General features: G+C 42.5%; 1 protein-coding gene across 1 annotated transcript; it reads left to right on the plus strand.

The window, feature by feature from the left end:
- Positions 1-361: 361 nt before the first annotated feature.
- On the plus strand, positions 362-9,228 carry LOC138961732 (baculoviral IAP repeat-containing protein 3-like). The gene is made up of 4 exons (XM_070333407.1): positions 362-2,763; positions 3,141-3,310; positions 5,149-5,854; positions 6,719-9,228. The coding sequence occupies exons 1-4, from the start codon at positions 1,710-1,712 to the stop codon at positions 6,928-6,930; spliced, it is 2,142 nt and encodes a 713-aa protein (XP_070189508.1). The 5' UTR covers positions 362-1,709; the 3' UTR covers positions 6,931-9,228.
- Positions 9,229-13,425: the final 4,197 nt, after the last annotated feature.

Below are 13,425 nucleotides of genomic sequence, written 5' to 3' on the forward strand. Positions count from 1 at the left end.
TTCTTACACGCGCATGAAATATTTATTACGCGTGTATTTAATCATTTCGTACACGTGTATGACATTTTTATTCCACGTGCATTTAATCATTTCTTACACGCGTATAAACTATTTCCTGCATGTGTATTTAATCATTTCTTACACGTGCATGAAATATTTATTACACGCGTATTTAATCATTTCTTACACGCGCATGAAATAGTTATTACACGCGTATTTAATCATTTCTTACACGCGTAAAAAATGATTATTACACGCGCATTAATCATTTATTACACGCGTATTAATCATTTATTACGCGTGTATTTATTTTTTATTACGCGTGTAATGGTTATGAGCCAAACGGCTTTCCATACAGCTTTACAGCTGCACGAGCGTTTTCCATCGAGTCGTCAATCCGAGAACGACTCAACCTTGTGACCCTGGCGGAACATACCGAATTCTTAACGCTCAGATTTGAGAAACGTTTTGCTCGTGCAGGCTCTGTTTCGAATGGCACGTGTTTCACCAAGGCTTGGGATATTGTCACGGACCAAAGGCTTTTTCATCGAGAGAACAACGACAGAAAAGAATGCTTAGTACGGAGAATCTGCGCATCCCTTCCTTTTGCGTGTCTTTTTAATCAAAGTTACATCTTGTGTCAGGTTTCGGTCGTCACTGCCTGTTTGAAAACGTCTACTTCTCTTTGGAGCAGCACATTCACCCGTCGAAGCTACACTTGTTTGAACATTTCTGTGAGCTCTGTCTGTTTGAAATTGTATCCGTTTCTTTGGAGCAACGATCAAAGCAATCTTTGTTCGAATCTTTATATCGGATATGTGTCTTTGAAAATATCAGCATTTATTTCAAAGAATGTATCCATAGCTTCAAGACCCGCTCACTGTTACCTGGTTAGCTTCAAGAAAGTACATTTAATCCTGAATGCTTCTGGGCTTTCAAATATAACAGAGTTCGGTGCCACTCTCATACACCAAGCAGAACAAGTTTCTCACTCAAGTGCCGCCAATTATGAATGGACCTTTCTGTTAAACCTGAAACATTTAACTGATGTGGCAGTTCTAACGGAATTATCACTTGCAACAAGTCTTCCATTTCTCAAGCATAGTAATGAATGTCCGAAACCATCTGCGATTTCCGGGTGCTGCAACAGAAACAGACCAGTTTTATCAAGTGACGTCACGGATGACGTAAATAGAACTATCAAGATAAACGTCACATCAGACAATCCAGAAGATTTGTCATCTGCGTTTACCGCCAGAACTCTTTCAAGCCTTCTTCCCAGTGTGAACCTTGTGTGTTTTTTTCATTCAGCTGACAAAACTTGTCATTGTGGCAAAGTTTCAGAAACTATCAAGTCACTCGTTTTCACCGTTATTGCAGTCATTGGGTGCTTATATGTCCATCACATATACACAGTGTTTAACAGAACAGTTTGTGATATACACATTGGCCTGACGGTTTCTACTTGCTCCTTTTCAAAGTTTCAGCTTGTGACCGAAGAAACTCAAGAAAACACAATCGTGAATGACCGGTGTTTCGACCTCTCTGGCTCTAATGGTAAAACGCTTTTCCGGAAGAGGCATCTGCTTCAAAAATTAAACAACAGAACACTTTCTGCGCATCTGAATGTACAGTTGTGTACAGACAGAAAGTTCATATCTTCTGGTGGCTCTGACAAGTATCATTACCACTGTGTAAAGCAACTTGACATGTTTCCAAGGACATTCAATCCTCCAGAGGTTCGCGTAGCGCCAGTCACCCGGTTTTTACCGGACGCGACCTTTAACCCAGACATTGACCTTGCTCATCTTGGATACCGGCTGGCAACGCTCGGCGCGCTGTCGGGGTTATTTCCGGTGTCGAGGGTCAAACTAGCAGACGCGGGATTCTACTTCCGGGGTCAAGGTGACGAGATGACCTGCTACAGTTGTCGCGTGCGCCACTCTGGTTGGACAAGAGAAGACAATCCAATGGATGTTCACCGACGGTTGTCTCCCAGTTGCCAGCACGTGAGGGAGAAAGACGGAGAACAGTCTGGTGGTGTAGGTCCTCGAGGAAGCGGTGATGTAGCTCCAACGGGCACCGAAAGCAGACCTCTTCACAGTCATGCGATGGTGAACAGAGCATCACCGGGCATGAACACTCCCGTGGAAGATTCAGAAACAACCCCTACACAGACAGCATCTCAGACAGGCGAAAGAACATCATCATTGCAAGCAAGTGGCTCTGCTGCGTCTCCAAACGCAAGTCACAGAACCTCAGCTATTATTTCCCAATCTGACTCGAACTCGCGGCCTGCAGAAAGCACTGCAAGAACAGCGGCTGCACATAGTTCTTCTAGCTCTGAAAATAGGAGCAGCAGCAGACCTCTGCAGAACAGTACAAGCAACAGTACACCTCAATTCAGTAACAACTCATCTCAGGTCAGTAACACAACAGCTTCCCCAGCAGCAAACAGAACTTCCTCCAACTCTTCCGCGACACTAGCCACCAGCAGCAACGACAACACCAGAGACCCTCCCACAAGACCTGTATCCACCAACACGTCAACGAGACAGGAGAGCAGTGACGCCAACAACAGCAGCAGGGAGGGGGAGAGGGCGGAGGGGAGGAGCCTGTTTCCCACGGCAGCGTTGGACCTGGGAGGAGCAGTGTACCCCATGTACCAAGACATGGCCAGCAGGAGGCGGACCTTCACCCAGTGGAATGACTCTCAGGCCCCGCCCCTTGACTACGTCATTCTGTGTGGCATGTTTTATGCTGGTAAGTAGAACTTTCGCTTGAATGTCTGTTCACTTGGGTAGGGATTTTATCCGATGTATTAAGACATGGCCAGTATAAAAAACGGACCTTCACCCAGTGTGATGACTCTCAGGCCCCACCCCTTGACTACGTCATTCTGTGTGGCATGTTTTACGCTGGTGAGTAGCCTTTATTCGACTTTGAAGCTGACACATGGTTTTAAAAGGACCTATTATATCTATAAAATTTATACAACGTCAGTTCTTCATACAAAGTTTTAATCTCTTCGAATCAAACAAAAAAATCAGAAGACTTTTGAGTTGATTTGAAAGTGTTGTTTTTTGTATTTCATTTAGAATTGCAGTCATTTATTGTATGTTCTTGTTTATCTGGTGCAGGTTATGCAGACTGCGTCAGATGCTTCTACTGTGGTGTCGGCCTCAAACACTGGGTGCCGACTGATGACGTATGGACAGAGCACGTGCGCTGGAGGCCCGGATGTGGCTACCTGATAGCCATCAAGGGAGAGCAGTTCATCCGTGACACACAAAGACGACTGGGAATAGAGGTAACGTAGCGCAAAAGAGAGTTTTTGAAGACACCGTACACGGACATGGGATTCTTCCGTAAATTTACGGAATTCCGTAAATGTTCAGGCTCCAGGGATCATTCTTGAGATTCGTGCAAATCAGTTGAGAAAATTTTGGGGTATATGTGGGTATAGACCCAAGTTTTTCGGCCGGTCCGCTGATCGCAACTCTCCATTCCATACTATTCTTGAACGGTTGGGTCCTAAAACGGTCAGACTGTTGCTGGTCGATCCGTATGGGAACGCGCTCTTTGTCTCCTACCAGTCACCGTTTCAACGTAGCTATCGGGGATTCAGTATAAGCATACCGTATGAGAATGATTCGGCGCCATTTTTATATCGCTTCGAGCCACCTGCCAAAATGATGAGGAAGCTAAAGCGAGACGAAACCGTTCTAGCCCGGGAAATTGACCAGCAGAAGTACAAGAAAAATCTCTGTAGATTCGACTGGCACGATGAAGTTGTATCATTGAGCTGGAAAGACGAGAAAGGCAAGACGTGAAAGTTGGCGATGCTTTTGCTAAAATCAACTTGCCGGAAAAAGCTCAGTGCACTTTGTGCAACGATGTTGTCAACTACGGCTCCAATGGAAAGACTGCCCTCAAAAGGCACTTGAAAAGCAACAAGCACCTGACTATCCTGAAAACCCAGTCGGGTAATCAGTCACTGGGGTCGTTTGGCACCGACAAAGTAAGAACATTGAAACCGCACCTTCACACGCCACCACCCCGCCCCCCACCTCTCTCTCTCTCTCTCTGTCTCGCTCTCTGTCTCTCTCTCTCTCTCTCTCTCTCTCTCTCTCTCTCTCTCTCTCTCTCTCTCTCTCTCTCTCTCTCTCTCTCTCTCTCTCTCTCTCTCCCTCCCCCTCCCCTCCTTATTTTGAGTCTTAGCGTAAAATTCATTTGAGAAACATGGGAAGGAAGAGAGAGGGGGGGGGGGGGGGGGGGGGGGGGGGTTGGGGGTTAGGTTAAATTCACTTGAATTAATTTTTTCTTGCAAGTAAAAATGTAGGCCTATGCAGTGGACTCTGACAAACTATTTTCTACTCATGGAAAACAGTTCTGCTTTAATTCAAGGTGAGGTAAAAAAAAAATCAATTTTCTTTCATATGTTTCCCTGCTGTTTGAATTGTTGTTATTGCCATTGATATAGAAGCTCTATGATTAAGCTGAAATATGCATTTCAGGGCCATTTTTGTGTGTCTAAAACACTAAAAACCTTCAGCTTCGCCCCCAGACCCCGACCAGGGGCGTTGCCCCTGGACCCTACTGGGGGCCTTCTGCGGCCCCCAGACCCCCACCTTCTTTTTCCTTCTTTTTCACTTTTTCTGAATCCCATGTCTGCGTACAACCCGCGTAGAACTTCTCGGTAATCACCACCACAGATCTGCCTTATCTATAACGTGGAATGGAGTATAATTCTATCAATATGAGGCTTATATCGCGCGTATTCCGTGGGTACAGTTCTAAGCGCAGGGATTTATTTTTATTTTTATTTTTAATTTTTATGCAATTTATATCGCGCACATATTCAAGGCGCAGAGATTTATTTATGCCGTTCTACTAGAACACATACCAACAATCAACAGCCTTGCTGCTTTCTGTGTCTCGTGACAGGATGCTGCTTTTGCTGTTAGACCATCAAACGGGTTTTCCGATACTTCGATTGGTCGTCATCTTTGATATTGGTGTGATTAATCAACACTGTTTCTGTCTTTTTTTTACCATTTAAAGCCGGGTCACACCCGGGAACATGCCCCTAATGGTTTTACCGTGAGGGCGTTAAACAATATTTATCATCATGGCGTATTTCTTCAGACCTCTGGGGGCTCCCAAGGTGCAGCAAACAGCAGGGATAGTGTCCAGACTGCTGGCCAGAGACCCCCGTCCACCACCCAGAGATCATCAACCGGTACAGCATCGTCTGCAGCAGCAGCAATAACAACATCGGCAACAGCTTCTGTTCGGTCAACGTCAGCCTCCTCGTCGTCTCAAGCGTCAATAACCTCAAGCAACACAGGCAACACAGCTGCAACAAGAACACCAGCGACAGTATCAACAACTCGCCAAACGTCAACAGCATCTTCGTTTCGATCACCAAGCAACCAGAGTCAAGCTACTACGACCAGAACAACAGTCACAACGTCAACGTCTTCGGCTCGTCAAACGTCAACCTCTTCATCATCACAAGCACCCAGAGCATCGGCCAATACCTCCAGAACACCTACAACTTCCCATCATCAACCTTCAACCACGTCTTCATCAGATGCTTCTGGAGAATCAAGAGCTAGTGTTAGCCAACCAGCTGTGACAAGTGCAGAGCCAGCAAGCCAAGGCTCTCGAACACCGTCTTCGATAACCTCCGCAACATCAGGGAATGGAGAGAGGAGAGGTGAAGGAACGTCGTCATCTGGGACGACATCAGGGGCATCATTGTCGGAAGGTGGAAGCAGCGTCCAGAGTGATGGTGAAGGGAGTCATAGCAACCGAAGAGGAACGAACGTCGTTGCTGCTGCGTCGAGTGGTAAGTTTGTATACAAAAAAGTGTCTCTAATTATGTTAGCCGGTCGATCTGGTTATAACCCCCCGCGGGTTAGGGGGAAGAATTTACCCGATGCTCCCCAGCATGTCGTAAGAGGCGACTAACGGATTCTCCTTTTGTTACCCTTGCTAAGTGTTTCTTGTATAGAATATAGTCAATGTTTGTAAAGATTTTAGTCAAGCAGTATGTAAGAAATGTTAAGTCCTTTGTACTGGAAACTTGCATTCTCCCAGTAAGGTCATATATTGTACTACGTTGCAAGCCCCTGGAGGAATTTTTTTATTAGTGCTTTTGTGAACAAGAAACAATTAACAAGTGGCTCTATCCCACCACCCCCCCCCCCCCCCCCCTTTCCCCGTCGCGATATAACCTTGAACGGTTAAAACGACGTTAAACACCAAATAAAGAAAGAAAGAAAGATCTGGTTATATGGTGTCTTTATCTTGCTCTGGTTTTCACCATATCAGTCTCTTTGCCTCTGCCTTTGCCTGTCTGTATGTCTCTGTCTCTGTTTCTCTCTCTGTAACTCTCTCTCTGTAACTGTCTGTCTGTCTGTCTGTCTCTCTCTCTCTCTCTCTCTCTCTCTCTCTCTCTCTCTCTCTCTCTCTCTCTCTCTCTCTCTCTCTCTCTCTCTCTCTCTCACACTCACTCACATATCATCCTCTTCCTCCTCATCTTCTGCATAATCATCATCAACCTCATCATCTTCTTCATCACCATTAGTGCAACGATTGTAATATCAATAACAGTAATGTTGTTGTTGTTGTTGTTATTGCCCTTTTTATAAGCTGTAATACATTCGCATTGTGTGCGTGTTTTCTGATTAATATCGCGTTGTGTTAACAGCAGAGGAGCGAGAACGGCTCGCTCGCCTCCAGGCAGAGAACAGACGACTGACGCAGAGGTTTCAGTGCAGAGTGTGTCGCCAGGCGGCCATTGATACCATCATCATGCCATGCGGACATCTCGTCGTCTGCGAGAGTTGTGCCGGAACTGTGACGTCATGTCCGCTTTGTCATGACGCCATCCGGGCAACCGCCAGGGTTCACATGGCGTAGTGGGAACTTGTGTAACATCGACTGCAATGTATTCAAATCGAGTAAAAATATGTTATTACTCATGTTCAAGAATGACTCTTACTCTCATCATGATCAGTTTACTTCGCCCAAATCAATCCATACTATAATGATAAGAATCTCTTCACAGAATATATCTGGTTCTTCTTCATGATATATATACGAGCTTATGGTTTGTTGTGAATTTCTAGATGCATTATAATAATATCTACTACTAAGTTTCTAACCATGTATTGTCGCATTGTCTGTCGGGCATTCAAACGGAGTTCATCGGTCACCCAAAGCCAAACTGGATTGTGGTCAGTATATTTGTTACATTATGTGAGGATGATATTGTACACAGGTGCTCACTATTCTTTTCATTGCTCTTGTAAATATTGAGAATCAAAAAACCAGAAAGGTAAGATGTTTTTGGACTTGTAAATATTGACTTCGGCGTATATTCTGGTTAAGTTGTTACGTTTTTTTTGTTTTTTTGTTTTTGTTTTCCGTGATTATTTTTCTTGCCTTCGGGCACGCCGGATTGCGATTGTTTTCAGGCTTGATTTTTGTTGAGTTTTTCTTGAGAGAATGTCAAAGTAAAAAGGTTCTCACTTGGCGGGATTTGCTGGCTTTTTGCGTGGGAACGAACGAAAAGGAATATTTCTGTCCTACAAGCAATGTGTTGGCCTCTTTAAGGCAAGTATGGGGTGATAATTATGATATTTTTGTGCGTGGGTCATGCAGCCATCTCTTGTACCTGGTGCTACTGGTAAACATAAGCACGGTGTTTATCTGTGTAATCCTTGCATTTAAACAGTTAAAGTGTAATTTATTCTCCCGTGTCATTGCTTTAACTTCATTCAGACAATGAGGCTTGTACCATTGCCTATTGAACTGATTGTGTTTTTTTATGTGAACCGCTTTGTTCTCGTGAGAAATTGTCAATGTTTCTGAAATTAAAATGCTTGTTATAGGCTTATATCTGTAATCCGTGCAATTAAAACGTGAAAGAGTAGCTCCACCATACTTTATGTCTTTGTATTATTTCAGACATTGAGATATATACAATTGTTTCACCGGTTTTCAATGATATGTGAACCCGCTTCGTCCAGTATTTCTCAATTTGTACAGTTCCCGAGAAAGAAGTGAGTCAATGTTTATCTTGGCCACAGGATGTAAGTACTACACAAGAAAATTGGTTGATTAAAATCAACATGGCCGAAGCAATGTTTTCATAAAAGAAGCGGAACGGTATTGTACGGGCACATGTTGAATTTGGGTTACATATGATGTGTTGCAGAGTATTTGAAAATCCGTAGGCATAAAAACATGCAAAGAAGAGTGATAGGTCCCTGTTGTGAATATAATCAAGTGTTCACCGCCCTCAGCTAATTGAAGAAAGAGGGCGGCCATCAATAAAATAATAGTAGATCATAGTGCAATTTCATGTTGGCATCTTCTCCACTGAAAGCTATAACCCAAAGACTGAAGACCAAAGTCCTTTACCCCACTTCTGACCCGAATCACCCCCCTCCTGCTAGGTACACGTGCACTCAAGTTAACCTCTGCTTTGACCTGTGTGCCAGGAGTCGGATGGGAGAGAGAGAGAGAGCGAGAGCGAGAGACACACACACACACACATAAACAGAGACAGACATAGAAAGACAGAAGCGGAGAGACTCAGGGGGAGACACAAAGACATACATACACTGATACAGAGAGAGAGAGAGAGAGAGAGAGAGAGAGAGAGAGAGAGAGAGAGAGAGAGAGAGGGAGAGAGAGAGAGAAACTGTAACTGTAACTGTAACTGATCTCGTGAGAACGGTAACAAAACGAGACATGTCAGATCTCCGAACCCATTGCAATAGATGACCGCTCCTGCGGCCATCAAAAACGGGATGCTTTTCATTAGTTTGACATTATGCTGATTCAACATTAGCATTAGTTAAATAAGGTTTAAGTGCAACACACAGTCGACAAAAAGATGTTGCCCTATGGAACCTGGCTGGCACTGTGCAACTCTTACTGCTATACCTTCATGCCAGACTTTTCTCTTTAGTTACTTCGTTCGATTTTTTGGTTACCTCACTGTTTTCTTTTCATTTCTTGTTGGAACGCATAGAAATTGCGCTTTTTTGGTTTCTGATCTCACTTCAGGGAAATATTCCGACATTCTGATAGCATACCATAACAGTATTTGGTTTCACAGGAAGACATATCGGCTGTTTAGTTTGAGGTTATGTGGTTGTGGTTTTTTTTTATTATCAATTCACCTTCAATTAAACTTGTATTTTGACATTCCGTGTACCTCCCTTGTGTGCGTGCGTGCGCACACGTTGTGTGTGTGTGTGTGTGTGTGTGTGTGTGTGTGTGTGTGTGTGCTGGCTCTCTCTCTCTCTCTCTCTCTCTCTCTCTCTCTCTCTCTCTCTCTCTCTCTCTCTCGCTCTCTCTCTCTCTCTCTCTCTCTCTCTCTCCCAAACACACACCCACACACATACACACACAGAAATCATTTAACATGATCATTGTCTCTTTATTAACAGATGCCCTAGCCAACTTCCAGTCCGGATCTAGACAAAGTGGGTTATGCATCCACTTCTTTTAGCACTAATGTTCCCTCAACATCGCGCAAAAAAGGTGATAACGAATAAAACACACATAAACACACACACACACACACACACACACACACACACACACACACACACACACACACAAGGATATACAACAAAAAACCACCACTGCAACATCATCAATAACGAGCAAACAACAAAAACAAAATCACCAAAATCAGAATACAAACAAACATGTTGGCAACAGACAAATAACTCACGTAGCAAACCAATTTTGGTTCAAACGAACCAGTTATGTCGCAACCACAAGCCTATCACTTGACAAGTGACCATTGCTTCTGTCGACGTGCGGTATTACATTTGCACTTTGACGTTTTCTACCAGCGGATGAACGTAAAAAACAGAATGAGGAATAGGAGGACATTTCCAAGTGAAGTAGCACACACGTTCAATAATACAAACCTTGCGCATGAGTAGAGGTTACACGCCGAGTCTCAGTGATTATCAAAAATAATGGTCGAAGTTAGCGGATCATGAAAAATGCGAGCTTTAGCGAGCTTTTTCATGACCGCGAACTGAGACCATTATTTTTTATAATCACTGAGACGAGGTGTGTAACCTCTTTATTCCTCCTTTCTTCAGTTATTCAAAGAAAAGAGGAGTTTTTTTGCGAAAGTTTGATCGAATCCTATCCTCTCAACCAGTCAACCTGCGCAGGCGATCGATTAATGCACGGTTGTATAGTTCCGTGCAAATCATTCCATTCTGTTAACACTTCTTGTCAGTTTTCCTATTTTGGGCTACAATCAAGTACACAGATATGCTGTTATTCTGCTGTGGCGGCAAAGGCAGATATTGTGTGTTCTGTATATGTTTTGGTATCGCTTAGGATAATGTTTTTTCGTCAAATGGGACTAGCAGACGAACTTTTGCACCCGTGTTCCAACGTTAAAAACTGTATGAAGTTCAGTTTTCTGGGGAAAATAGTGTATGAAACCCCTTTATGTTGTTTGAATTGATGAGATGTGTGCATTTGGTTGCGTGTGATCTGTTTATTAAATGAAATATTGTTGAAAACTGACCGTCGGATTGCAGTCTGTTGTCGAAGGAACTGAGTGAAAAGAAGGGGAACTACTCTTGTCGCTAGACAAAGTATGAGTTACTTGCCTTGGGAAATTGCTTGTGATGAACGGTTTGAGCACGGCAGATCTAGATTCAGAAAACAACCGAACTCATGGATTTTATATGGAGATTCATGTGTTCAGGCCTGTAGTTGTTAATTTAAATGCGGCATGTTTGTATTGTTTGCTCCAGAGATGTATACTTCGTACATTAGAGCGTTCAGAACTTTTCAGTCGCAAAAAGTAGTACCGAAACAGAACAACCTCTCAACCCATTGCACTATCGAGGATTCAGGCTGTTGCTGGGTCGTTATTTGTTTGGTTGCTGGGTCATTATCGAAAAATAACTACCCGTACAAGTTTACAGAGGTAAAGAAGCAGAGGGGGGAATAATGCATGTTACAGATTTTATTTTATTTATTTTATTTATTTATTTATTTACGAGGATTTATATCGCGCACGTATCTCACCACACAAGGCGACTCAAGGCGCATGTTACCTATTAATGCCGTGTGAGATGGAATTTTTTACACAATATATCACGCATTCACATCGGCCAGTAGATCGACTGCCTTTAGGCGCTGCATCCACCTTTCACGGCCTATTATTCCAGGTCACACAGATCGTCTAAGAGTAAAGGTACATTATTCATTCACTGCAGTTTGCTGGTAAATGCTGTTCACAGATTGGTAGTTATTGAATGGTTGGCTCGTGGAGGGCGTATTCGGTGATGACTGATATTATGGTATGGAATGGGAGCATCTCGTTACTCCCCCGTATCGTTACTCCCCCGGCTCGTTACTCCCCCGTATCGCTACTCCCCCGGCTCGTTACTCCCCCATATCGCTACTCCCCCGGCTCGTTACTCCCCCGTGCCTTTTTATTACACTTAAGTAATGCAGTTATTACGTAATTGAATTTTCAAGAGAGAGAGAGCATGTTTAAAGAACTTACAACTGTCAGATCTGCCTGTACATTCGTGTTCAGTACATCTTTGGGAAAAAAGTATATATTTTAAGCAGAAGAGATACGGGGGAGTAACGAGATGCTCAGCTCGTTACTTTTTTTTGTTTTTTGTTTTTTTTGTTTTTGTATTTGCCAAGCACATCATTGTGGGGCTTTTAATCAGTAACATGCATCCGTCTACAATGTATCATCATTCATCCTTCAACATGTATCATAAATGGCAAGTATGTATAGGTTACAACATTAAGACATAACAGACAGACGAGAGAGAGAGAGAGAGAGAGAGAGAGAGAGAGAGAGAGAGAGAGAGAGAGAGAGAGAGAGAGAGAGAGAGAGAGAGAGAGAGAGAGAGAGAATGAGAGAGAGGAAGAAAGAGAGAGAGAGAGAGAGAGAGAGAGAGAGGCGGGGGGTGGGGGTGGGTAATGATGGTGGTGGTATCATTTATAATGTATATATATATATATATTTTTTTTTCTTTTTTTTCTTTTTCTTCTTTTTTTTTTTCTCTCTCTTTTTTTCTTCAAATTATCAAACGTTCCATGAACAAACTTCACCTCGTCTCGACTTATACAGTACTCACAATCTTCTAATGTACATTTCATTTTCCAATATACTATTCAAATCGTATCTATCACCATACTTATATTTACTAATACACATTTTTGCAATCAAAATAATGTGATTAATTACCTTATTATTTTGGCATATATTATTAGGTTGATAACCAAACAAGATATCGTGTTCTGAGAGGTGCACATTTAATCCTGTATTTCTAAAAATATAATGGACAACATTTTCCCAAAAGCACGTCAACTTCTCACACTGCCAAAAAAAGTGTTCAACATAATCAATGTGTTTACAAAATGTACATAATTTTGTTTCTCTAATTTTCATTTTATTTAATAATATATTCGTGGGATAAATATTATGTAAAATTTTCCATTGTAACAATCTCAATCTTTCTTCTTTTGTACATTCGCTTGCTAACAGCCAATAATTGTGATCTAGTTTAACCTGATATTTATGTAACCAAAATGTAACAGCGCAAGGCTCGCTCGCTTTAGACTGGACTATCAGCATGCGAAACTTTCTCGCGGAAGGGTTAGTGATCACAGGGTTCCGCGTGTCAAGGTCATTATTGTGTTCGCCTGCTCGCGGTCTGGCTGTGTTTTTGCGAAGTGCAAGCGCTCGCACAGCGGTCTTCATTGCGCCGTACTCAAAAAATCTAGAGGGACTGTATCCTATCTTTGTGCACAGCTGGTTAAAAGGAATCATATCTCCGTTATCCCAAATATCTTTCACCGTATCTAAGTGTGCTTCTATCCATTTTTTAAAATATAAGCTTTTATTTTTATACATCACATTTATATTGTTCCATAAACATTGATCACCAAAGCGATCTTCTCTCTCATAAATCAATGCTTTATTATGGATCCATTTTAAGAGAACTTCTTTCCAAAAATTTGATCGAATGCATTCAATACCTTGAAACAGTTTTAGTGGTGTTGTGGCTTTAAAACAAAGTAAATTTCTTCCCAATACCTGATAAAGACTTAATGGAATCGTTGTCCACGGTTCATATTTTCGTTGTTGAAGTTTTGCTGCCCATGTGAGTAAAAAAGAAGTCTGCATATCGTGGACGTTTATCATGTTAATACCACCTTCTTCCACCACATTACACAATACATTTCGTTTAACTTTTTCAAAGGCTTTTGTATTTGAATACTTCCTTTTCCAGAGAAATCTGAACAAAATAGTATTCAGCTTATCGAGAACTTTAACAGGGGCAAGAAGCGCCTGCATAGCGTAAACAAATTGTGAAACTAAGAAGGACT

Source organism: Littorina saxatilis, linkage group LG3 (genome assembly GCF_037325665.1).
Source record: "Littorina saxatilis isolate snail1 linkage group LG3, US_GU_Lsax_2.0, whole genome shotgun sequence".
Classification (NCBI taxonomy): domain Eukaryota; kingdom Metazoa; phylum Mollusca; class Gastropoda; order Littorinimorpha; family Littorinidae; genus Littorina; species Littorina saxatilis.